The sequence below is a fragment of the Syngnathus floridae genome, chromosome 18 (assembly GCF_059516105.1).
Source record: "Syngnathus floridae isolate MCC-2025c chromosome 18, RoL_Sflo_1.0, whole genome shotgun sequence".
Classification (NCBI taxonomy): Eukaryota; Metazoa; Chordata; class Actinopteri; order Syngnathiformes; family Syngnathidae; genus Syngnathus; species Syngnathus floridae.
Window position 1 is genome coordinate 8,971,421 of NC_142430.1, and position 18,970 is coordinate 8,990,390.

At 45.2% G+C, this 18,970-nt stretch overlaps 1 protein-coding gene and 1 long non-coding RNA gene across 3 annotated transcripts in view; both read left to right on the top strand.

Annotated features, from left to right (window-relative positions):
* Positions 1 to 12,908, top strand: part of jmjd1cb (jumonji domain containing 1Cb) — a 33,220-nt gene extending 20,312 nt beyond the window's left edge. For both annotated transcript variants that reach the window (XM_088359406.1, XM_088359407.1), the window contains 28 exons: positions 1,096 to 1,201; positions 1,312 to 1,436; positions 1,518 to 1,661; positions 1,729 to 1,770; positions 2,128 to 2,398; positions 2,473 to 3,012; positions 3,085 to 3,409; positions 3,496 to 4,417; positions 4,488 to 4,676; positions 4,747 to 4,919; positions 4,993 to 5,155; positions 5,238 to 7,608; positions 7,732 to 7,933; positions 8,010 to 8,224; positions 8,326 to 8,478; positions 8,548 to 8,637; positions 8,707 to 8,831; positions 8,989 to 9,214; positions 9,289 to 9,500; positions 9,582 to 9,917; positions 9,990 to 10,158; positions 10,246 to 10,336; positions 10,437 to 10,567; positions 10,741 to 10,863; positions 11,043 to 11,182; positions 11,261 to 11,437; positions 11,505 to 11,636; positions 11,713 to 12,908. In XM_088359406.1, coding sequence (XP_088215532.1) covers positions 1,096 to 1,201; positions 1,312 to 1,436; positions 1,518 to 1,661; positions 1,729 to 1,770; positions 2,128 to 2,398; positions 2,473 to 3,012; positions 3,085 to 3,409; positions 3,496 to 4,417; positions 4,488 to 4,676; positions 4,747 to 4,919; positions 4,993 to 5,155; positions 5,238 to 7,608; positions 7,732 to 7,933; positions 8,010 to 8,224; positions 8,326 to 8,478; positions 8,548 to 8,637; positions 8,707 to 8,831; positions 8,989 to 9,214; positions 9,289 to 9,500; positions 9,582 to 9,917; positions 9,990 to 10,158; positions 10,246 to 10,336; positions 10,437 to 10,567; positions 10,741 to 10,863; positions 11,043 to 11,182; positions 11,261 to 11,437; positions 11,505 to 11,636; positions 11,713 to 11,805 — 7,986 coding nt within the window. In that variant the 3' untranslated portion in view covers positions 11,806 to 12,908. The remainder of the gene's footprint in view (positions 1 to 1,095; positions 1,202 to 1,311; positions 1,437 to 1,517; positions 1,662 to 1,728; positions 1,771 to 2,127; positions 2,399 to 2,472; positions 3,013 to 3,084; positions 3,410 to 3,495; positions 4,418 to 4,487; positions 4,677 to 4,746; positions 4,920 to 4,992; positions 5,156 to 5,237; positions 7,609 to 7,731; positions 7,934 to 8,009; positions 8,225 to 8,325; positions 8,479 to 8,547; positions 8,638 to 8,706; positions 8,832 to 8,988; positions 9,215 to 9,288; positions 9,501 to 9,581; positions 9,918 to 9,989; positions 10,159 to 10,245; positions 10,337 to 10,436; positions 10,568 to 10,740; positions 10,864 to 11,042; positions 11,183 to 11,260; positions 11,438 to 11,504; positions 11,637 to 11,712) is intronic.
* A 1,364-nt stretch (positions 12,909 to 14,272) lies between these two features.
* LOC148382909 (uncharacterized) lies at positions 14,273 to 17,050 on the top strand. The gene is made up of 13 exons (XR_015854222.1): positions 14,273 to 14,317; positions 15,266 to 15,278; positions 15,343 to 15,385; positions 15,483 to 15,522; positions 15,587 to 15,602; positions 15,699 to 15,754; positions 15,831 to 15,883; positions 15,980 to 16,063; positions 16,141 to 16,192; positions 16,298 to 16,374; positions 16,439 to 16,544; positions 16,616 to 16,718; positions 16,796 to 17,050. It is a non-coding gene; the product is annotated as an uncharacterized LOC148382909 (long non-coding RNA).
* Positions 17,051 to 18,970: the final 1,920 nt, after the last annotated feature.

Here is an 18,970-nt window from a genome sequence, read left to right on the forward strand (position 1 = left end):
ATTTTACAACAATCAGACTTTACGTGGTGACTAAGAATTATGACGTGTTGGTAATAATATAAGTTGGGAGACCCATTTGAACGATCGACTCCTTTTAGTCAGGTCTGACAATCGCCGTTTGAGTCTTGGCATGGCTCTGCTGAGCAAATCAATATGTTGCATCAGTACATGAGTAACAGATTGACCTCAAAACATCCTTCTGCAAAACAAATAGATATCAAACATTAATTTGTGTCCTGTTCTGACAAAGTTTAGTTTGTAAGCAGAATCTGGGACATGATAGTCTTCTGTTATGGTTGAGAATGATAACTGGCTCAGAATGTTCACAACAAAGTGTAAAAGTGCAGAAATGATATGTATAGGATACTACATTCCAATAAGCTATTTTTAGTGTGTATGCTTGGTTTTAATTTAGAGCAGAAAAAGTAGAAGACACTGAAATGAAAGCCAGATTTTTTTCCTCGAGTTCCACAGCGTTGCGTTGTCATATGTATTGCACAAAACTGAAATGTTGTTTTGCAAATATCACTTGGCTTGTCACATTTTCCCTCAACTACTATACTATATGTATCTGCCCAATCAGAGACTTTGTTTTATTCTTTCATATAAAATGGCATGGTTTACCCTTTTGCCCTCTGAATTTCCCAACCGTGATTATCTGTGTGTGGAGATACTGTAGCTACAAGACAAGTACGAAATTAATGAAGTTTGATTTTAGATCAATATTTGTTGCTCCCCCATGACTCAGCAGTCATTTATAATCATGAAAGCCCTACCAAAGTAACCGCAATGGAACTATTTGCGCATCGAAAAATCTCAGATGTGGTCAACGTGGTTTGTTTGGCACGGGCTTCTTTTCACAACTGCGTCACTTTCTTTATTACACTCAGTGGCACCGTGAAATCTATTTAAGAGATGAGATGTTAGTGTTAAATGATAAACCTTTGTGTTTGCCAACTACATTTTTTTAATTTTTGGTTGTGCAGTTTTTGGGGGGGGTGTCTGTTTTTGCATTCCACATTTTTTTTTGCGTTTGTTACTTTTCAGAGTGAACCTCTTTGACATACTGACACGTATATTTAATTTGTCTTTCAGGATGAGGTGGACAGTCAGAATCCAGTGTTAAGAGACAATCCCCAGCTCCATGAGGAATTGAAGGGTTGGCTCAAAGACCAGAAAGTGCAGGAAATTTTTATGCAAGGTAAGCCGGGGAGGAAATATGTGCTCTACTCGTAAAATCTTTGTGCCTCACTTTTATGCCCGGATTCTTTTCTTTCATTTTTGCTCAAATGATTCAATTGGATTTTTCAGGTCCCTATTCATTGAATGGCTACCGTGTGCGCGTATACAGACAAGACTCGGCCACCCAGTGGTTCACAGGCATCATTACACATCACGATCTTTTTAGCCGAAACATGGTCGTTATGAATGATCAGGTGCGCTCTCATCCATCGTCTCAAATTGCAACGTGTGTATTGAGCAGTCACTCAGGTCTACATTCTTTTTTTTTTTTTTAGGTGCTGGAGCCTCAGAATGTGGATCCATCCATGATCCAGATGACCTTTCTGGATGATGTGGTTCATTCCCTACTGAAAGGAGAAAACATCGGCATTACCTCCAGACGAAGGTCGCGATCCAGTCAGAACAACAATTCTGCACATGTGAGTACACCCACCCACATCCAAAGCTATTGAGGATTCCTTATTATTATTATTTTTTACGTTAAAGATGACGGGAGGGAGACCCGGCGGGACCACTGCCAACACTCAGGTACTCCGTCGCCCCTTTGTTGCCTCCATAAGAGAGTTATCCTTCCTCTGTTAATATATAAATCAAGGTTTATTGTTCCAATTGGTCTTTGTAACGCTTGGTGTCAATGTTTTGGCATGTTTATTTTTTTTCATGTTAATTAATGACTTTTCCAGGACAGTTTATCCTGCTCTCTAAATCTTTTGGCAGTCCAATCGGTTCAGTAATGATTGCAGGCAATGAGTGACATCATGACATATACCCATTGCCTCAAAAATGACTAACAGAACCATTTTGGCAAGATGAGAGGAAGCGTTACTTTAGTGGATCTGTCTGGACCTTAGTCTTGCTAATGCAGATTATTCGCCGCTCTTCCAGAGTCATTATACGCGAGCCCAAGCAAACAGCCCCCGTCCAATCATGACTTCATCGGGCCCCAACCCAAAGGCTTCTCAAGGGACGCTGCTGGCCTCCCAACAACAGAGTCAATCATTGCAAAGCCAGCAAACATCCAGCCAATCGCACCATTCTCCCAGCGGCAACGCACGGGAACAGAGAGAACAGCGCAACTCTCGCTCATCCCGCAGGAAAGGATCGGATAGCAGCGTCGCCGACGACGACAGAGACAGGAGAGAAGTTGGAGGCAAAGGTGAGCTTCTTGCACACAGGAACAAATCCAAAAAAGAAATGCCGAAATGTCATTTATTTTCTTTCATTCTACAGACTCTAAGTCAAAGGCCAAACAGGCAATAAACAAACGCAGGAAGGGCGACGATGACGAGAAGAAGGCAGGTCTGAAGAGACTGAAGACAGACACCACGACGTCCGACTTCTCGGAGAGCAGCGACTCTGAAAACCCGCACAAGAGGACGGTCCATTCGTCATGCTCCTCTTCGTCGTCCTCCTCGTCGTCCTCGTCCTCCTCGTCCTCTTCCTCCTCCTCCGAGCCCAACTCTGAGAATGAATTAAAGACTCGCTGCAGTGATGTGAAATCGAAAATGGAGGATGAGGAGAAGACACTCATTCAGGCCGTCAAAATGAACGATTCTTCATCTCCCATGGGTCGCCTGTCCCCGTGGAGCGAGCTTCAATCGACAGAGGACGCCAAGACGGCCGCTAAGGAAACAAGCAAAATGATCACAAAAGAGGAGGAAGAATTGGTGGCGGTGACGCAGATCACCCAATCTCCACGGCAACAGATGCCTCTTATGTCTGACGCTCTCCAGGCAACCATCCTCGAGAGTAGCAAGAACACTGTGAAAGGTGACTTGCTCTCATTCATACCAGCTCTCGATTGTCTGATGGTTCTAACCGTTGTCTTTTTTTTTTTTGAAGTCTCACCTCGATGTCAGACACCTTCCTTGTCCCACCTCCACGGCAGCGGCGTGATTGACATCACAGATGACGCGCAGGCCACCGTGCATCAAGAGAGTTCCGAGGCCGTGTCAGCTCTGCTGGCTTCCCAGAAGGCCGAGTCCACGGCCCTCTCGCCTTACCTCACCTTGCATCCGTCCCCCGTTTCCTCGCCTCCTGTCCCTCCATCACCTTCGCCCTCGGAAGGTGGGCGAAGGGCAGAAATCGAGCCTGTGGTGCAGCAGGCTCTAATAGCAAGCCGCACCTTAAATAACAAGATCGAGTTTTCTTCTTCGGAGGTTATCAGGTAAGAACAGTCCTCCTTCAATTTCAACTTGGTGTAGTTCGTGGTTTAGCTTTCGTTTTGTTGACATATTATGTTTTTTTTTTCAGACCTGTGACATCAATGGCTGATCCTCTGATGCTGATAGACAAGGAGAAAGCCGTCATTCCCCATCCTTTTCTTCATCAACCTCATCAACAGCAGCAACACTACACGTCCGGCATCAAGAGTCCGTCTTTATCCGAGGAGCAAAGCAAACCGCTGCAGCACCCTGACAAGATGAGCACCACAGTCCTCTCCACTGACTTTACAACCAAAATGAACCCGAACCCAACCTCCCTCGACTCCATCAAACAAAAAAGCCAGCACCCCAACAACTCCCTGAGCCATCCATACCCTAGCACAAGTCCAGCAGAGCATATCAAGTCGAAGCCCCACTTAGCCCTGGTGGATATGTCCAAACCTAAACCCAATACCTCTCCAGAGGTGTCTAAACATAAAATGCCAAGATACTGTGATAGCTCCTCCCCTCCGTCAGGTCGTTTGTCCGGTAAAGTAGAAACAACTGAGCCTCCTCGATGTGGTTTTAAGCCAATAGCATCTCACTCAGAGTCAGGTGGGGGCAGCAGCAGCAGCAGCACCACCACCACCACCACCACCACCAAGAGCCCTCTAATTATCGATAAGAATGAGACATTCACTGTTTACAGGGACCCAGCTCTGATCTGCTCAGACAGTGAAAACTCCTCTAACCATGTGGCGGCATATCTCCATCCTCACCTACACGGCCTCCATTCGCCAGCTCCCCGCTCCCCTTGCCTGACCCCTTCATCCCACCCACATGCTGCCTCTCACCTCCTTGCTCCTCCTCACACATCAGGCCTACCTCACCCACACCTTCTACCCCCTGGGGTTCTCTCAGCCATGCCTCCTCCTCACGCAGCGACTCTCTTGGGGGGGCACCCTCAGCTGGACTCCCCTGGAGGTCTAGGTCACCTTGCCCTACCTCACCAGCAGCAGCAGTTCCTACAGGTCTGCCTCATAGCTCGGATGTTGTGGTTTTTCCTCTCGCTTCACATCAACCCACTTTGCGTGTTTTCAGGGTCAGGGAGCCCCCTCAGCTCTGCTCAGCCAGCCTCATGGCGGAGCTTCGAGTTTGGGCATCTACCCCATCATTTGGCAGTATCCCAATGGAACGCCGAGTTCCTACCCACAAGGGCTCAACCTACCTCCCTCAACTAAATGGGTTCACCCTGAAAATCCAGTTAATTCTGAGGTGTCTCTCCGAAAGGTACTTTTTTGGTTGAACCTAATTGTTGTTTTGAAATGTCCGTTCTGATCCTTTATTTTGAAACGTCCAGAACGCAGCCAGCCCATGGTTGCACCAAGCTGTCGGTAGCGCAAGTGACAGTTTGGGTTTGCTGAGTCACGTTCCCGTACGACCCGCCAGCGCTGACCCCCACCGCCCCTCTGTTAAAATCAACACGCACGCCAGCCCACCCCTGTCAAAGATCAGCGTGGACGTTCGGAAAGAGTGAGTCGCTTTCATCGGAACTGTGCTGTGATTTAATCGAGGGCTTTTACCCAAAAAACATTTCTTTTATTAGAGATGCGGATAAAAGAGGCTTTATGGATCCAATAAGAACATTAACGTTAGCCCAGCTGAAACAAGAACCAACGGAAAATCACAGGAGCATGAGCGGGAAAGATGCCCAGCTTCACCGCCTCTACTTGGACCCTCACAGCAAAGCACGCCTGGCTCATACACAGGTATACTCCTCTCAAATACAAAGACATTTTTAATTGAGTAAATGAAAAAGTAAACTAACATATTCCGTGTTTTCCTTCCAAGGATGCTGTTCAGGCAGTGGACCGCGCCAGTAAGTACAAAGAAGAGAATCGGCGAATTCTGAAGGAGAGCATCGAAGTGGCCCCGTTCACCGCCAAAATCCAACGCTCGAGCGAACCCGCCCTCGACCGGGATCGAGAGAGAAGCCGAGATTCCCCCTTTCCCGTCCGGATTCCGGCTCTGGCGTCCCTTAGCCCCAAAGCGACCCACGCGCATCCCCATATTATCCAGACGGAAAAGAGCAACTATTTTACCACTTTGTCCAACAGTGTTATCAACGACCCCCCTCGACTCTACCCTTCCAAAGAGCTCAGCTCTTACTACAAGAAGGTGACGGTTGGTGCTCAAGGTGTCGTGACCAGTATAGGAGGAGGCGCCGTTTCAAGTCAGAGCACCCTGTCCCTCGGCAACTACAACGCCAAAGTGTCCATATCTCGGCCGCCTCCCCTAATTAAGCACCACCCGGAGGGCGGCGAGGGTCTCGCGGGGAAAATTACCGAGCAGCTCAGCCAGCAGGCTACACTGGTCCAACATCAGCACCACACAGAAAGGATGGAGCGTTGCAGCCCTGCTATTTCTCCTTCCTCGTCGACATCTTCGCTGGCTAACCACCACCCTCATCATCACCATCACCACCACCATCACCACCAGCAGCAGCAGCAGCACCCTCAGCAGCAGCAACACAACCACCTCAGGGCAATGCCATCTCTTCACCGAGCCCCCGTCTTCCATCCACCCACTCAGCACGCGCTTGAACGGAAAGAGGCCGCAGAGCGAGAAAAAGAACGGGAGAAGGAACGGGAGAGAGCCGCATACGGTGGACGTCTATCTCCGCCGACTCTCACACCCATCCAGCCGGTGACCTTAGCGGCAGCTGGTAGTAAAACATCAGTCGAGCAGCAAAAGCCTCCCACGCTACTGCCGGAACTCAGGGATGTAAAAGGTCACGGAAATACTGCCGTCGTTGCCTCAGCTGTCACTGTGGAGAACATCACGTCATCGGGAGGATGGAGAGCCGGTCAAGACCGAAGAGCGCTCTTCTATGGCGAGAAAGGAGCGCCGCGAGATAAGCCCCAATCTGCAATGGCGTCCGTCATCGTGCGTCCGCCGACGTCCGTGAAGTTTGACAATCCTGCAAACAAATCTGGTGCTCTGGCCCCGAAGGAATTATCTCTGGGGACTTTCTGCTCAGCTAAGATTCAGGAGGACAGTCAAAAAGCGGGTGAGGCTTTACGAGACTATGGAGTAAATCGGGTTATTCAACCCAACTCCAACCTGGATGACATGTACATCCAATATAAAAAGAACTCGCTTCGTGGCTTGCAGGGCGTTGTGGAAGCCTGTACCACAAACTCGGTTGATAGGACTGTTGTTTCTCCATCGATACAGAATCGAATCAACGCCACAACTCTCGAGCTGGGTTACTCCGTCTTATCTCACCACGGGCCGGGAGAGCAGCAAGCGGGGGTCGGATCGCGTACCTCGTCTCCAGGAGGATCTTTGCCTCAGTCTGGCACGCCGCAAGCCAGCCCTAATCTCCCCCCGAGACCGAGCCCTTGTTCTGGCACGGGTCAGGCTTACTCGCCCTCTTTTGTTCACCTCAAGAAGCACAAAGCTGCACTGGCGGCAGCAGCTCAATCGAAAAGCAACCTCTGCACGGCTTCCACGACCGGATCTGCAACGGTGGAGCATCCCGTTGAGAAAAGTCAAAACGCCACTCCTCCACCTGCCTCCAGCCAAACGTCATCTTCAGCAGATAGCAGTTGCAGCAGCTCAACCAGTGGCAGAACAACACCGGGGAAATCGAGTCCCTTGCACAATGGCCAGTCCTCCGGTCCTGCTCCGGCAAGTAGCGGCCAGGCTAGTAATTATCACAAACTCAAGAAAGCCTGGTTAACGCGGCACTCTGAGGAGGATAGGAACACCACGGCGACCGGAAGCTCCGCTGGTTCCAAACAGGAGAAATCGCCCGGCATCAGCAACGCCGCAACAATGACAGAAATGATCAAACCATGTACTGTCAATCTCAGCGCCTCCACGTCCAGCGAGGTGGAACTGAGCAAGGACCCCACCAGCAAAGGAGAACGAGAGAAGCTCTCGGAGGAGAAGACGGGCGGTGGTGAGGAAAGGAAAGCAAGGCGAGGAAGCAAACGGACGTACGAGTCTGCTTCGGAGAGCGGGGGAGATGACTCGGATGCTAGCGAGAGCAAGATGGAGGGCAGAGCCAAGCGGCAGCCCAAACCAACCTACAAGAAGAAGCAGAACGATATGGCCAAGAGAAAAGGAGACAATGACAAGGACGAGGAGGACGTGAAACCCAATGGCATCTTTCGATCTGCCAAAGAGAAGACCAAACTCAAACTGGCCAGTAGCAGTAAGTCGAACAATCATCCTCACCTATTTGTATTTAATAAAGTAGAACTTTTTTTTGTTTGTTACGTAATGAAAAAAACCAGGAGCCTCTTCTTGACAATTTGATTGCCGATATTCCTTCCAGATGGGATCCCTCGTTCCGTCCTGAAGGACTGGCGCAAAGTGAAGAAGCTAAAGCAAACGGGCGAGTCTTTCCTTCAGGACGATTCTTGTTCCGAAATCGGGCCCAATCTGCAAAAGTGTCGGGAGTGTCGGGTCATCCGCAGCAAGAAAGGGGAGGAGCCGGCGCATTCTCCTGTCTTTTGCCGTTTCTACTATTTCAGACGGTAAAGAGCGTTTAATTATCGATTAAATTGTAAAACAAATATTTCAACCATTCACACTTTGTCTTTTCCATTTCAGGCTTTCCTTCAGTAAAAATGGAGTCATCCGAATGGACGGTTTCTCTACCCCAGACCAGTTTGACGAGGAGGCTCTCTCTTTGTGGATCCCTGGAGAAATGGACGAGAGTCACCTGGACCAAACCACAGCCAAGTACATCCTCAGCTTTATCGGAGACATGTTCTGTCAGATGGTCCTGATGGAGAATGCAGCAGCTTCCTGGGTCAAAAAGGATGGTGTGTGTGTGTGCTCGTGCCACGTTAAGTGCCACATCCGTGCAGATAGTGTGTGAAGGTCTTGTCGAACTCCACTTTTTTTTTTTTCGTGTCCATTTCAGCCAAGCTTGTGTGGAAGCGCGCCGTTAAGGGAGTGCGGGAGATGTGCGACGCTTGCGAGGCGACGCTCTTCAACATCCACTGGGTCTGTCAAAAATGTGGCTTTGTGGTCTGCCTGGACTGCTACAAGGCCAAAGAAAAAAGGAGCTCCAAAGGTCAGTTGTGTACCGGAGATGGTTGGAGATGTTTCGGGAAAATTAAAAAGCCAAACTTTGTGTTGTCAGATAAAGAACTATATGGCTGGCTGAAGTGTGTGAAAGGCCAGCCTCATGATCACAAACACCTCATGCCAACACAGATCATACCTGGCACAGGTAGAGAACCTCATTGTCAGCCAGATCTTCTCATCTTCTCATCTGAGTTACCTCTCCGTTCTTTTGCAGTGCTGACTGAATTAGTCAGCTCCATGCATTCGCTGAGAGACAAACACAACATCAAAGTGCGCTGCGCATGCGCCAGCAAACCCAATCTTCTCAACAAACTACCAAGCACCAATGGAGTTTCACAGGTACGCTATCTTTTAATACCACAACAGATGGCCGTCCGTCCCATTTCAGCGAATCATAGTCAATCAACGGCGGCCATGACATACTAAAAAGGCACTATTATTTTTTTTCCATTTTTATGAAGAGGGAAGTCGTAATCGAACTTGACTCTGCCGCCAGGTACTGCAGAACGTTCTGAACCACAGCAACAAATTGTCCCTGGTGAAGGCTGAGCCACGCTGTCAACAGAACTCCGACCAAGGAGGAGCTAAAGTCGAGTCCAACGGCGGAGGAGGAAGAAGTCCGGGCAGCGATGAAGGAAGCGCCGTGACTCCGCCCGAGTCCCAGTCCCCTCTGCATTTCCTCGCCGACCTGGCGGAGCAGAAATCCAGAGAGGAAAAGAAAGGCGAGTCGAATCGTTGTTCGGTTCTTGACTTCCGAATGGTGGATTCGAATCGATCGATTCGTTTTTCCAAACAGAAAACAAAGATTCCATGCTACTGGGGAAATCTGTGAAAGAAGGGGACAGCCTGGAGGTTCTGCAGCAATGTAAAACCACATCCCTGATTGGCAACAGTACAGAGCAAGGCTCCACTCTCAGAGATCTGCTCACCACCACTGCAGGAAAACTCAAGCTGGGCTCCACCGATGCTGGAATCGCCTTTGCGCCAGTCTTCTCGTCCGCTTCGCAGGTTGAGCATCATTTGGTAGAAGTGCTGCTCATTTCATCCGCAACGATTTGATCCGATCTCATTTTGCGCGTTGTTTTCAAGACCGGAAAAGGTGGCCGAAGCATGCCGAATATCCTCGATGACATCATCGCCTCGGTCGTGGAGAACAAAATCCCCGCCGGTCGCCAGACTATCACCACCAAGCTTTCAATCAAGCAAGAGCCCGTCATCAACGTCAACAACAGCAACCCTGCGCCTGCTGTGCCAGAAGACAAGAAGAAGTCCGTGCCTGTCACGACAGTCATCGCGGAGGATTCGTCCAATCTGTATCCAGATATTCCTCACTGCTGGCTAAATCACGGACGACTACTTTGGCTCAAGGATCACCGGAACCAGAATAACTGGAAGCTCTTTCGGGAATGCTGGAAACAGGGACAGGTACAAGTCCATTTGTAATACCACAGTATGAGATTTCTTTTTTCTTCATGTCGTTGTGATGTTTTCGTCTAGCCCGTATTGGTTTCTGGGATCCATAAGCGTCTGAACGCCACCCTGTGGAAAGCCGACTCTTTCAATCAGGAGTTTGCAGACCATCAGGGGGACCTTCTCAATTGTAAAGACCAAGTGGTCTCCAACTCAGGGATCAAAGAGTTCTGGGATGGATTTGAGGACATCACCAGTGAGTTCAAGCACTGACGTTTGATCGGGTATTGAGGGGGAAATAGAACGATGAAGGAGTCTAACAAAGATCTTCTAACTCGTTAAGAACGACTCAAGTCCAAGGATGGGGAACCTGTGGTTTACAGACTGAAGGACTGGCCTTCTGGAGAGGAGTTCATGGCTCTCATGCCTTCAAGGTCTTTACAGACACTTTCAATTTTTGTGTTCAGCTACGGAAAAGCTACTCATGATATGGAGCGGGAATAAAAACAATCCCAATTTTGATCCCTCCCCCAGGTATGATGACTTAATGAAGAACCTGCCGCTGCCTGAGTATTCGGATCCAGAAGGAAGCCTAAACTTAGCATCTCATCTGCCATCTTTCTTCGTCAGGCCAGATTTGGGACCAAGACTCTGCTGTGCCTATGGTGAACAATGACAAATCAAATCAATACCCAAATGAAATGTTGAGCTACTCCCACACACTGCTCACAAATGTTGACCCTAATTTGACCTTTAGGATGCAAATGCCCAAGTGCCAATCTATTTGTAGGTCTTCTTCTACAGAATCCCGACTCTTAAATAACTGATCATTCCCTAGGTGTAGCTGCATCTCAGGACCAGGACTTTGGGACTGCCAACCTTCATGTGGAAGTCTCAGATGTGGTCTCTATTCTAGTCTACGTCGGAGTGGCCAAAGGCAATGGAGTCTTGTCCAAAACTGGTAAAATGTCCAAAACAACAATCATGCAATTACGACAAACACTGGGATGAATTATTTTCATTAAGAAGGAAATATGTACGAGTAGGAATGAGTCAATGCTTATGTAATGTTACACTTGCTTGAGAAAAAAAAAAATGGATCTCTTCCAAACAGATAAATATTGTTTTGTGTGGTTGTAGGCGTGTTAAAGCGCCTGGAAGAGGACAATCTGGATGAGGGCGTTCGGAAAAGGCTGAAGGACTCCAGTGAAACACCGGGGGCGCTATGGCACATCTACCTCAATAAAGATATGGACAAAGTCCGGGAGTTCTTGTACAAGGTAACCACCGAGAACAGCTTGAAATGAGGATGATAACTCATCATGCGGCTATTGTTTCATTATTGTTTATTTTGTTAGCTCTGTAAGGAGCAGGGATTGGATGTATCAGTGGACCAGGATCCAATCAGAGAGCAAGGCTGGTACTTGAGCAAGAAACAGCGGCAGCAGCTTTTGGATGAGCACGGGGTGCAGGGTTGGACCGTCGTTCAATTCCTGGGAGACTCGGTTCTAATACCAGCTGGCTCCATGCATCAGGTACAACCACCCACCCACAGAAGAACATCAACACAACATACCTGACACTTCCAACCTTGTCTTTCAGGTCCAGAACCTTCACAGCTGTGTTCAGGTCATCAATGACTTTGTGTCTCCTGAGCATGTGGCCAATTCCTTCCATCTGACCCAGCAGCTCAGACCAAACAATGAAGAAGTCAACTATGAAGACAAACTGCAGGTGATTGTGTCAATCTCTCAGTTTGTTGATGGGACTTGCTCTTAGACGACAATCATTTACGCCTCCTTCCTACCAGGTGAAGAACATCCTGTACCACTGTGTCAAAGAGGCTGTGGGCTCCTTAAAACGGAGCGTTTCCGAGGAGGAGGAGGAAGAAGAGAACTCATAACGGACCCTCTCCGAGACCCGATTGCAGGAGTAGAGCTGCTTATGGAGACTCCCTGGTCGGCCAAGAGGTAAACTCAAAAAGAGGTGGGCCTACTGGACAGATTGGGGTTCAACCATCCACTGAAGACTGAAGGAAAAAAAAAAAAGAATGTTGGGAGCCACGTGAGAAGACTTAGCTTCTCGAGTGGGACTGTCATGTGAGCCCAAGTGCTGCTTTGGGCGGCAGGAGCGACTGAAGGTGCTGGCTTCTGCCCTGTTCAACTGCAGCAAGAGCCCATAAGGTAAAGTGATTCATTTCTTTTGCTGATTACAAAAGCATCACCAGCAGCAAGCCACTTCAGGACTGTCATGACTGACGGTCAGCGGTGGAAGGGGAATTTACGAGAAAAAAAAAAAAAAAACGGTAGGGGGAACGCAAAGCAAAAATCATCAGCTGTATGATTGGAGTCAGCAATCCCCTCGTTCGTTCCTTTTTTTGTTCTGTCACTTTGTGTTTGTCTGTGAAGATGTATTTATTTGATAAGCTTTGTGTAAATGTGTATGTGTGGTAATGAGACAAAAAAAGCATTCATGTAAATGTGACTTGTACAGTTGTTTGATTCTTCCCACTTTTGTTTTGCTCTACGTGGTTTTCAGTTATACGGTTCTACTGTGATGGAGGACACATACATGCACCAGCTAATGCCTGTAACTTTGGAAAATGCCATGTCCTCATGCCATAAATACATTTTTGAAGATGAACTGCCAAACTTGTTGTAAAGACTGTTTAAAGTTGTATTGTGTATAGAAAAAAAAATTGCTCATACAGTTTTGAATTTTATGAAAAAAGTATTCCCTGTAAAACAGACATTTACAAAAAAGATGTAATTTATTTAAGAAAATAATTCATTTTCATTTTGTTGAGATTTACTATGTTTAACTTCTGAAGTTAAAAGAAAAAACTAACTATAAAATGTAAATATATACATATATACATTGACTGAGGTATTTTTATAAAACATGTCTTGCTTCAATTTAAAATTTTCAAGTGTGTTACAATGCTTTGTAAAATGAAGTCCAAATGGGGTTTTACATTTTCCATTAAAATGGATTTATCAAGCAAAATATCTAGTCTTTGTACTTCTTTAGGGGTAAATATAATATATAATATAATATAATATTATATATATATATATATATATATATATATAATATAATATTATATATATATATATATATGTATATATATATACAGCTACAATATGATTATTAGAACTTATGTATTACATTAAAGAAAGGGCAATGATAAAATGGAAATGGACATGGTCGTTTTAGGCTGGGTTACATACAAGTGAATGGGGGCACTGCCATCTCGCGGTATCTTGGCGTCATTACATGAACCGTTTCATAAACTAAAGTCAAAAGCCTGTATGTTTAATATCGTACGACGTACGTATTTATTTAATTCTGCTTATGTGATGGTGTTTCAAACTAAAGAAATGTACAGTAAACTACTCATATGTTTAAGTTCTGATAACCATATTGTAACTGAAGTGGAAATATATTTTCATTGAAGAAGGAGCAATGATGAAATGGAAATGGACATGGTCATTTTACACCGGGTTACATACAAGTGAATGGGGGCACTGCCATCTTGTGGTAGGGTAGCGTCATTACATGAACCTCTTTATTGACTATGGTCAAAAGCCCATTTAATACATTAATTAAATTAATATATTATATTAATTTATACACTATGTTAATTCAATTAATATTATATTAATTAAATTATGTGAAATTACAATATTTAATGATAATAATAATATAAAATAATAATTTTGTATATATATATATATATATATATATATATATATATATATATATATATATAATTTATATAATGATTTATAGTGATAATTTCTGTATAGATTTGATTAATTATTATTATTATTAGTATTTTATATATATATATTGTTATCATTATTTTCATTAAATATTATAATTTTATATAATTTAATTAATGGGGTTTTGACTAGCGTCAATAAAGTGGTTCATGTCATGACGCTAACCTACCACAAGATGGCAGTGCCCCCATTCACTTGTATGTAACCCGGTGTAAAATGACCATGTCCATTTCCATTTCATCATTGCTCCTTCTTTAATGAAAATACATTTCCATTTCAGTTACAATATGGTTATCAGAACTTAAACATATGAGTAGTTTACTATACATTTGTTTAGTTTAAAAGATCATCACATAAGCAGAATTAAATAAATACGTACGTCGTACGATATTAAACATAGAAGTTTTGACTCTAGTTTATGAAGCGGTTCATGTAAGGACGCCAAGCTACCGCGAGATGGCAGTGCCCCCATTCACTTGTATGTAACCCAGCGTAAAATGAGCATGTCAATTTTTCCTTTTCGCGACCAGGCGTCCTCTCTGTGCAATAGACTACCAAAAAAAACGGCCGGATTTCCCCGCCAAAATGGCAGAATGGTTTATCACTTTACCCGGTGTTCGAGAGACCATGGTTCGAGCCCCACACGAAGCGGACTTTAAGCTAAAGTTTGAATAGCGTGAGATTCGAACTCGGTTCTCCGGAACATAAGGCAAAAACTTTAACCACTAGACCACTTGGTGATCTATATGTGTGTCTTGATTTTACAAATTTTATCTATTTTTGAAACGTATTCTATAAATACATAAGAAAACTTCGAAAATTTCATCATCAAAATAGTTGAGTGGTTCTCGACTTGGGTTGGTGTCCAGCAGCCTCGGGTTCGACACTCGCTCCGTGCATCATTTTCAAATAAATAGAGCGACATGCAAGATTCGAACCCGCCTCTCCCAAACTCAAGGCAAAAGTTTTAACCATCCGGCCAGTCGAGATCTTAAACGACGATGTCAAATGGTTGTAATTGAAGGATACTCTGAACCTTTCCTGAAGATAGCTTCATGATTTGGGATAATAGAAAAAATTCTTTCTGCCACGACCAACGGACAATGGTCGAGGGGATAAGACCATTGCCTCTGAAGATAACGGTGCTGGTTCGATGCCCGAACACTCCCAAGATTTGTCTTTGCAGTTTTTCTCTCGCACGAGCACCTGTTTGAAAGGGTTTTTTTTTCTTTTTTTCCTTCTTCTTCTAATGACGTCATCACAAAAAGAGTATAAAAGGCGTCAAGAACGCGACACCCATTCGAGCACTCACCACTGACAGCGAGAGCCACGTTGCTCTGGTCCACCTGCGACGCCGGCTCCACAACAGCGTATAAAAGTGACAAGGTGGGTGTACAACTTTTGTTAACCTTTAAAAACTAACTGCTTTTGCTCTCTTTCAGCGTCTAGTTGCACTTTGGGCGTGCTTCCATCTTGCAAGCGTGCAAGCTCAAAAGTTTGCAGAAGCTAGCGTTAGCAGTTAACAGCTCCAACGACCACTTAAACGCATTTATTTGGCGTGCAACCAAACAATTGAAGCATTTAACGGCGGGTAAGTACATTTTGAAAACTGAAGCACGCACCGTGTGGAAAGATCACCAATTCAATTTTTGCACAAACATTTAGCAACGTCTGGACGACAGCGCCGTTTGGCCGAAGGTAAGTAGACAAAGCAGCGTTTGCAGAAATCCACCAGAGAATGACTGAAACGGGTATTTCGATGCATTCGTGTTAATTGTCTACTTTCTGTCTGCAGGTGCAAATCCTCAAAACGAGCCCGTCATGGCCGACTTTCTGTGAGTTTTAAAGTCAACTCTTTCAATCGACTGCTTCTAATTGTCTTGTCTTTTCTGTCCACAGGCTTGCATCTGGAACACAGGGAGATTGACTGCAAAATGGCAAAAATATTTTTATTAGCAAGGCATCTTATCAAATTGATTAAAGCAAACATTTGCTCTTTTCCTTTTGTCTGCAGGGTCCAAAATGGCCGCCTTGCAGTCCTCGCATGGCTTCATGAGACACTTGCAGGTCTACTCTTGCTCAATTTGCTTGTTAGGGTGAAAATGTAAAAGCAAAATGGTTGTAACGTTACCGTGTCTTTCAGACCAGCGAGCTGTGGTTGGAGAGACGTCCGGTGCTGCCCTCCATTCCTCACTGGTGAAACACGCACGCGTCCAAATGTTTGACACATGTCAAACATTTGGACGCGTGCGTCAAACATTTCAGCATGTTTTATCTTCTTTTGTCCACCAGGTGGGGCTAAAAGACCAGGTTTCTGCATTTACTGGTGAACAGCTGACAGGTTTTGAACCTGTGGCATCATCAACATGCTGACAGGTGACAACTTATTACACACTTGGCATTGTTTAAAAGCACTTACCTGCTTTATTTTTTATGCCTCCCTCTTCCTGCAGAGACCTTTCCAGTAAGGATGCAGTTGGAAAATCTGCCACCTGCTGGCCAAAGGTAAAAGCCCTCCCAAACCATGCTTGTCTCCATTTTCAGAGTTAACACGCTAATAAAATGTACTAAATGGAAGCTTGATGGGTCCCTTGTTTGTGTTGTGTACAGGTGTCCACCCTGGAGAGTCTTAGCAACATTTCAGGAACTCTGCATGTGCACCAGCAACTAGCTGCTTCCACTCTACAGTTAAAAATAAAACCAGTTAACTTAAATGGTGTTTTTGTGTCAATGTAACTTTTTTCTTTACAGGCAGAGGTGACAAATTCTGGTCCGCAAAGCCTGCCAGTTTGTCTTCAGCCACAACTACTGTGAGCTCATTCACCTGGATCCGTGCTGCCTGAAGAGCCCTCTGCTGGTGAGAGAAGGAAATAAATTTCATTTTAGCAAACATGTTTCAAAATTTGAATCAGTTGTTTTTGTGACCAGGGTGGAGCACCATCAAGTTCCTGCTCGTAGCGCAAGCTGAGTACCAGAGCCAAGCTGCATACCAGCAACACTTCTGTCTTCTTATTGCTGCCTCAGCTCTAAGGTAACCTGAGAAGTGAGGCACTTTATATGGTCCTCATTGCACAAAACGTTGACTTACTTACAATCTCTTTGTCTCAGGTCCAGGCATGGAGTGACACTCGTCCCACTGGCCAACCACTTCACCACTCGTTCCTCTGGCCGACCACTTCACCACTCGTCCCTCTGGCCGACCACTTCACCACTCGTCCCTCTGGCCGACCACTTAACTACTCGTCCCTCTGGCCGACCACTTCACCACTCGGCAACGAGCAGACTACCATCCAACTTGTTACTTTGTTGTGATTGAATGTTTACTCTGCAAAAGAAATAAAGCTTTATTACAAATAACACAAACTTTCAACTCTTCATTTTCAATTATAACTTTAAAACAAAATATTCTTTAGGAACTTTTTTTTTATTTTTATTTTTTCCCTACCCCAAAAATTTCTGGATTTTTTTTTACGGATTTTTTTTTCTGGTGAAATTTTTTGAGAAATGGGGCGGAATCAAGACTGGAATACTGCTTCATGATTGGCTGAGAGCTCAAAAACTGGGTGGAGCAATGAGAATAAAAGGCTGTGGTTGGTCAAAAAGTGGGCGTGGGTATGCAAATGAGGTGCCATGCGATTGGTTGGCATTTTAGTGGGCGTGGTCTACTTAAAATGAAGCATTCTGATTGGTCAGATGTGCAAATGCTGCATTCTGATTGGCTGTCAGAAAGTGGGCGTGGTTATGCAAATTTTGAGCCGAGTCGTGATTGGCCGATCTGAAATTGGGCAGAGTTAGGAGGCGGGCAAAGTGGCACTTAGGTTTTGGAAGGCTTTTTCCAGCTTGAAGTTGAGTGTTTGCCTTCAGCCACTGAACAGAGCCAAGTCTTTGACTGCTTCTCTCGGTCTCCACATGACTCAAAGTGACTGCAATTGTACAATTGCATCACTTTGACTCATGTGGAGACACAGAGAGAAGCAGCAAAGACTTGGCTCTGTTGCAGTGACACTCACCTCAAGGCTGAAAACTTGCGTGCATAGTAGTGGACACTTAGGTTTGGAAGTGGCCACCTCAAGACTTGAAACAGTACTTTGCCAATGCAGTGACCACCAAGCATGAAAGACTTCAAATGAACAAATTTGCTCATAAATCACAAAGACTCACATTCCACTTGCACAATCTATTGAACAGAAAAGCAGTTTGAAAAGGCCCTGCCTAAATGCATGGAAGCAGCTTAAGTGCTTGATGAGCTCAGGTATGATGTCACTTCTCGTGGCAGCCACTAGGGGGAAGGTGAGCACATGCAAACAGTGCAAACGTCTCTCACTGGGACAAAACCTAAGTGCCAGGTACTGCACAGCAACACCACCACCAGTCACATTTGGACAAGTTTTTCCATGACACTGACACAAACCAAGTCAGTTAAATATATGTTTCTGACTAACTTGGTTTGCTTCAATGTCATCAAAAAACACATCTAGACCAGTGTGGTGATGATGATGATGATATTGTGCAGTAGCTGGCACTTAGGTTTTGTAAGAGATGTCAGCTGCTTACATGTGCTCACCTTCTGCCTGGTGTGCCATGACAATATGACATCGCACATCAGCTCCTCAAGCACATAACACTACCAACTAACATAACTTACACAATTTTTTTTTAGAATTATATATTATATTATATTTGAAGAACAAAGTGGTACACTTTCACTTTTCACGAGTGCCAACTATGATAAAAAATATACTTAAGTTAAAATGCAAGTACATTTTTCTAAACTATATTTCTTCCACTGACATGTAACTTTAACGACTGTAGAGCAATTATTTTGTTTCTTTTTACTGTGGCCCAAATAATCAACAGGACAAGGTCCACTTTGCTAGTCACCAGAGGCATAATGCTACATGAAAAATGGGGAGGTACCTTTCGAGATATGCAGATAGACGACCAGCAGCCGACGTGGAGCCTCCAGTCTTCAAGTTTGGACGTGGAAAAACAGAAAAACCAACGTTGAAGTCAAACGCTTTCGTTGATTATCCATTGATTGACAGCTGAGTGAGTGCTGCTTGTGGGCGTGCTAGCTAACGCTCCACCTCTTGTTTCACGAGAGCAAGCGAGTTTCCACGGGCGTAACGACTAACAATGATTCTCCTTTCATGTCATTGTTTACATGTACGCATTTACATACATACAGCAAATAAAAGAGCTTGGAAAAAGTTGACATGACTCACTCAAAACCCCAAATGGTAACAACCAGAAGAGCTAGCTGCTCGCTGAAGCGGAAGTGTA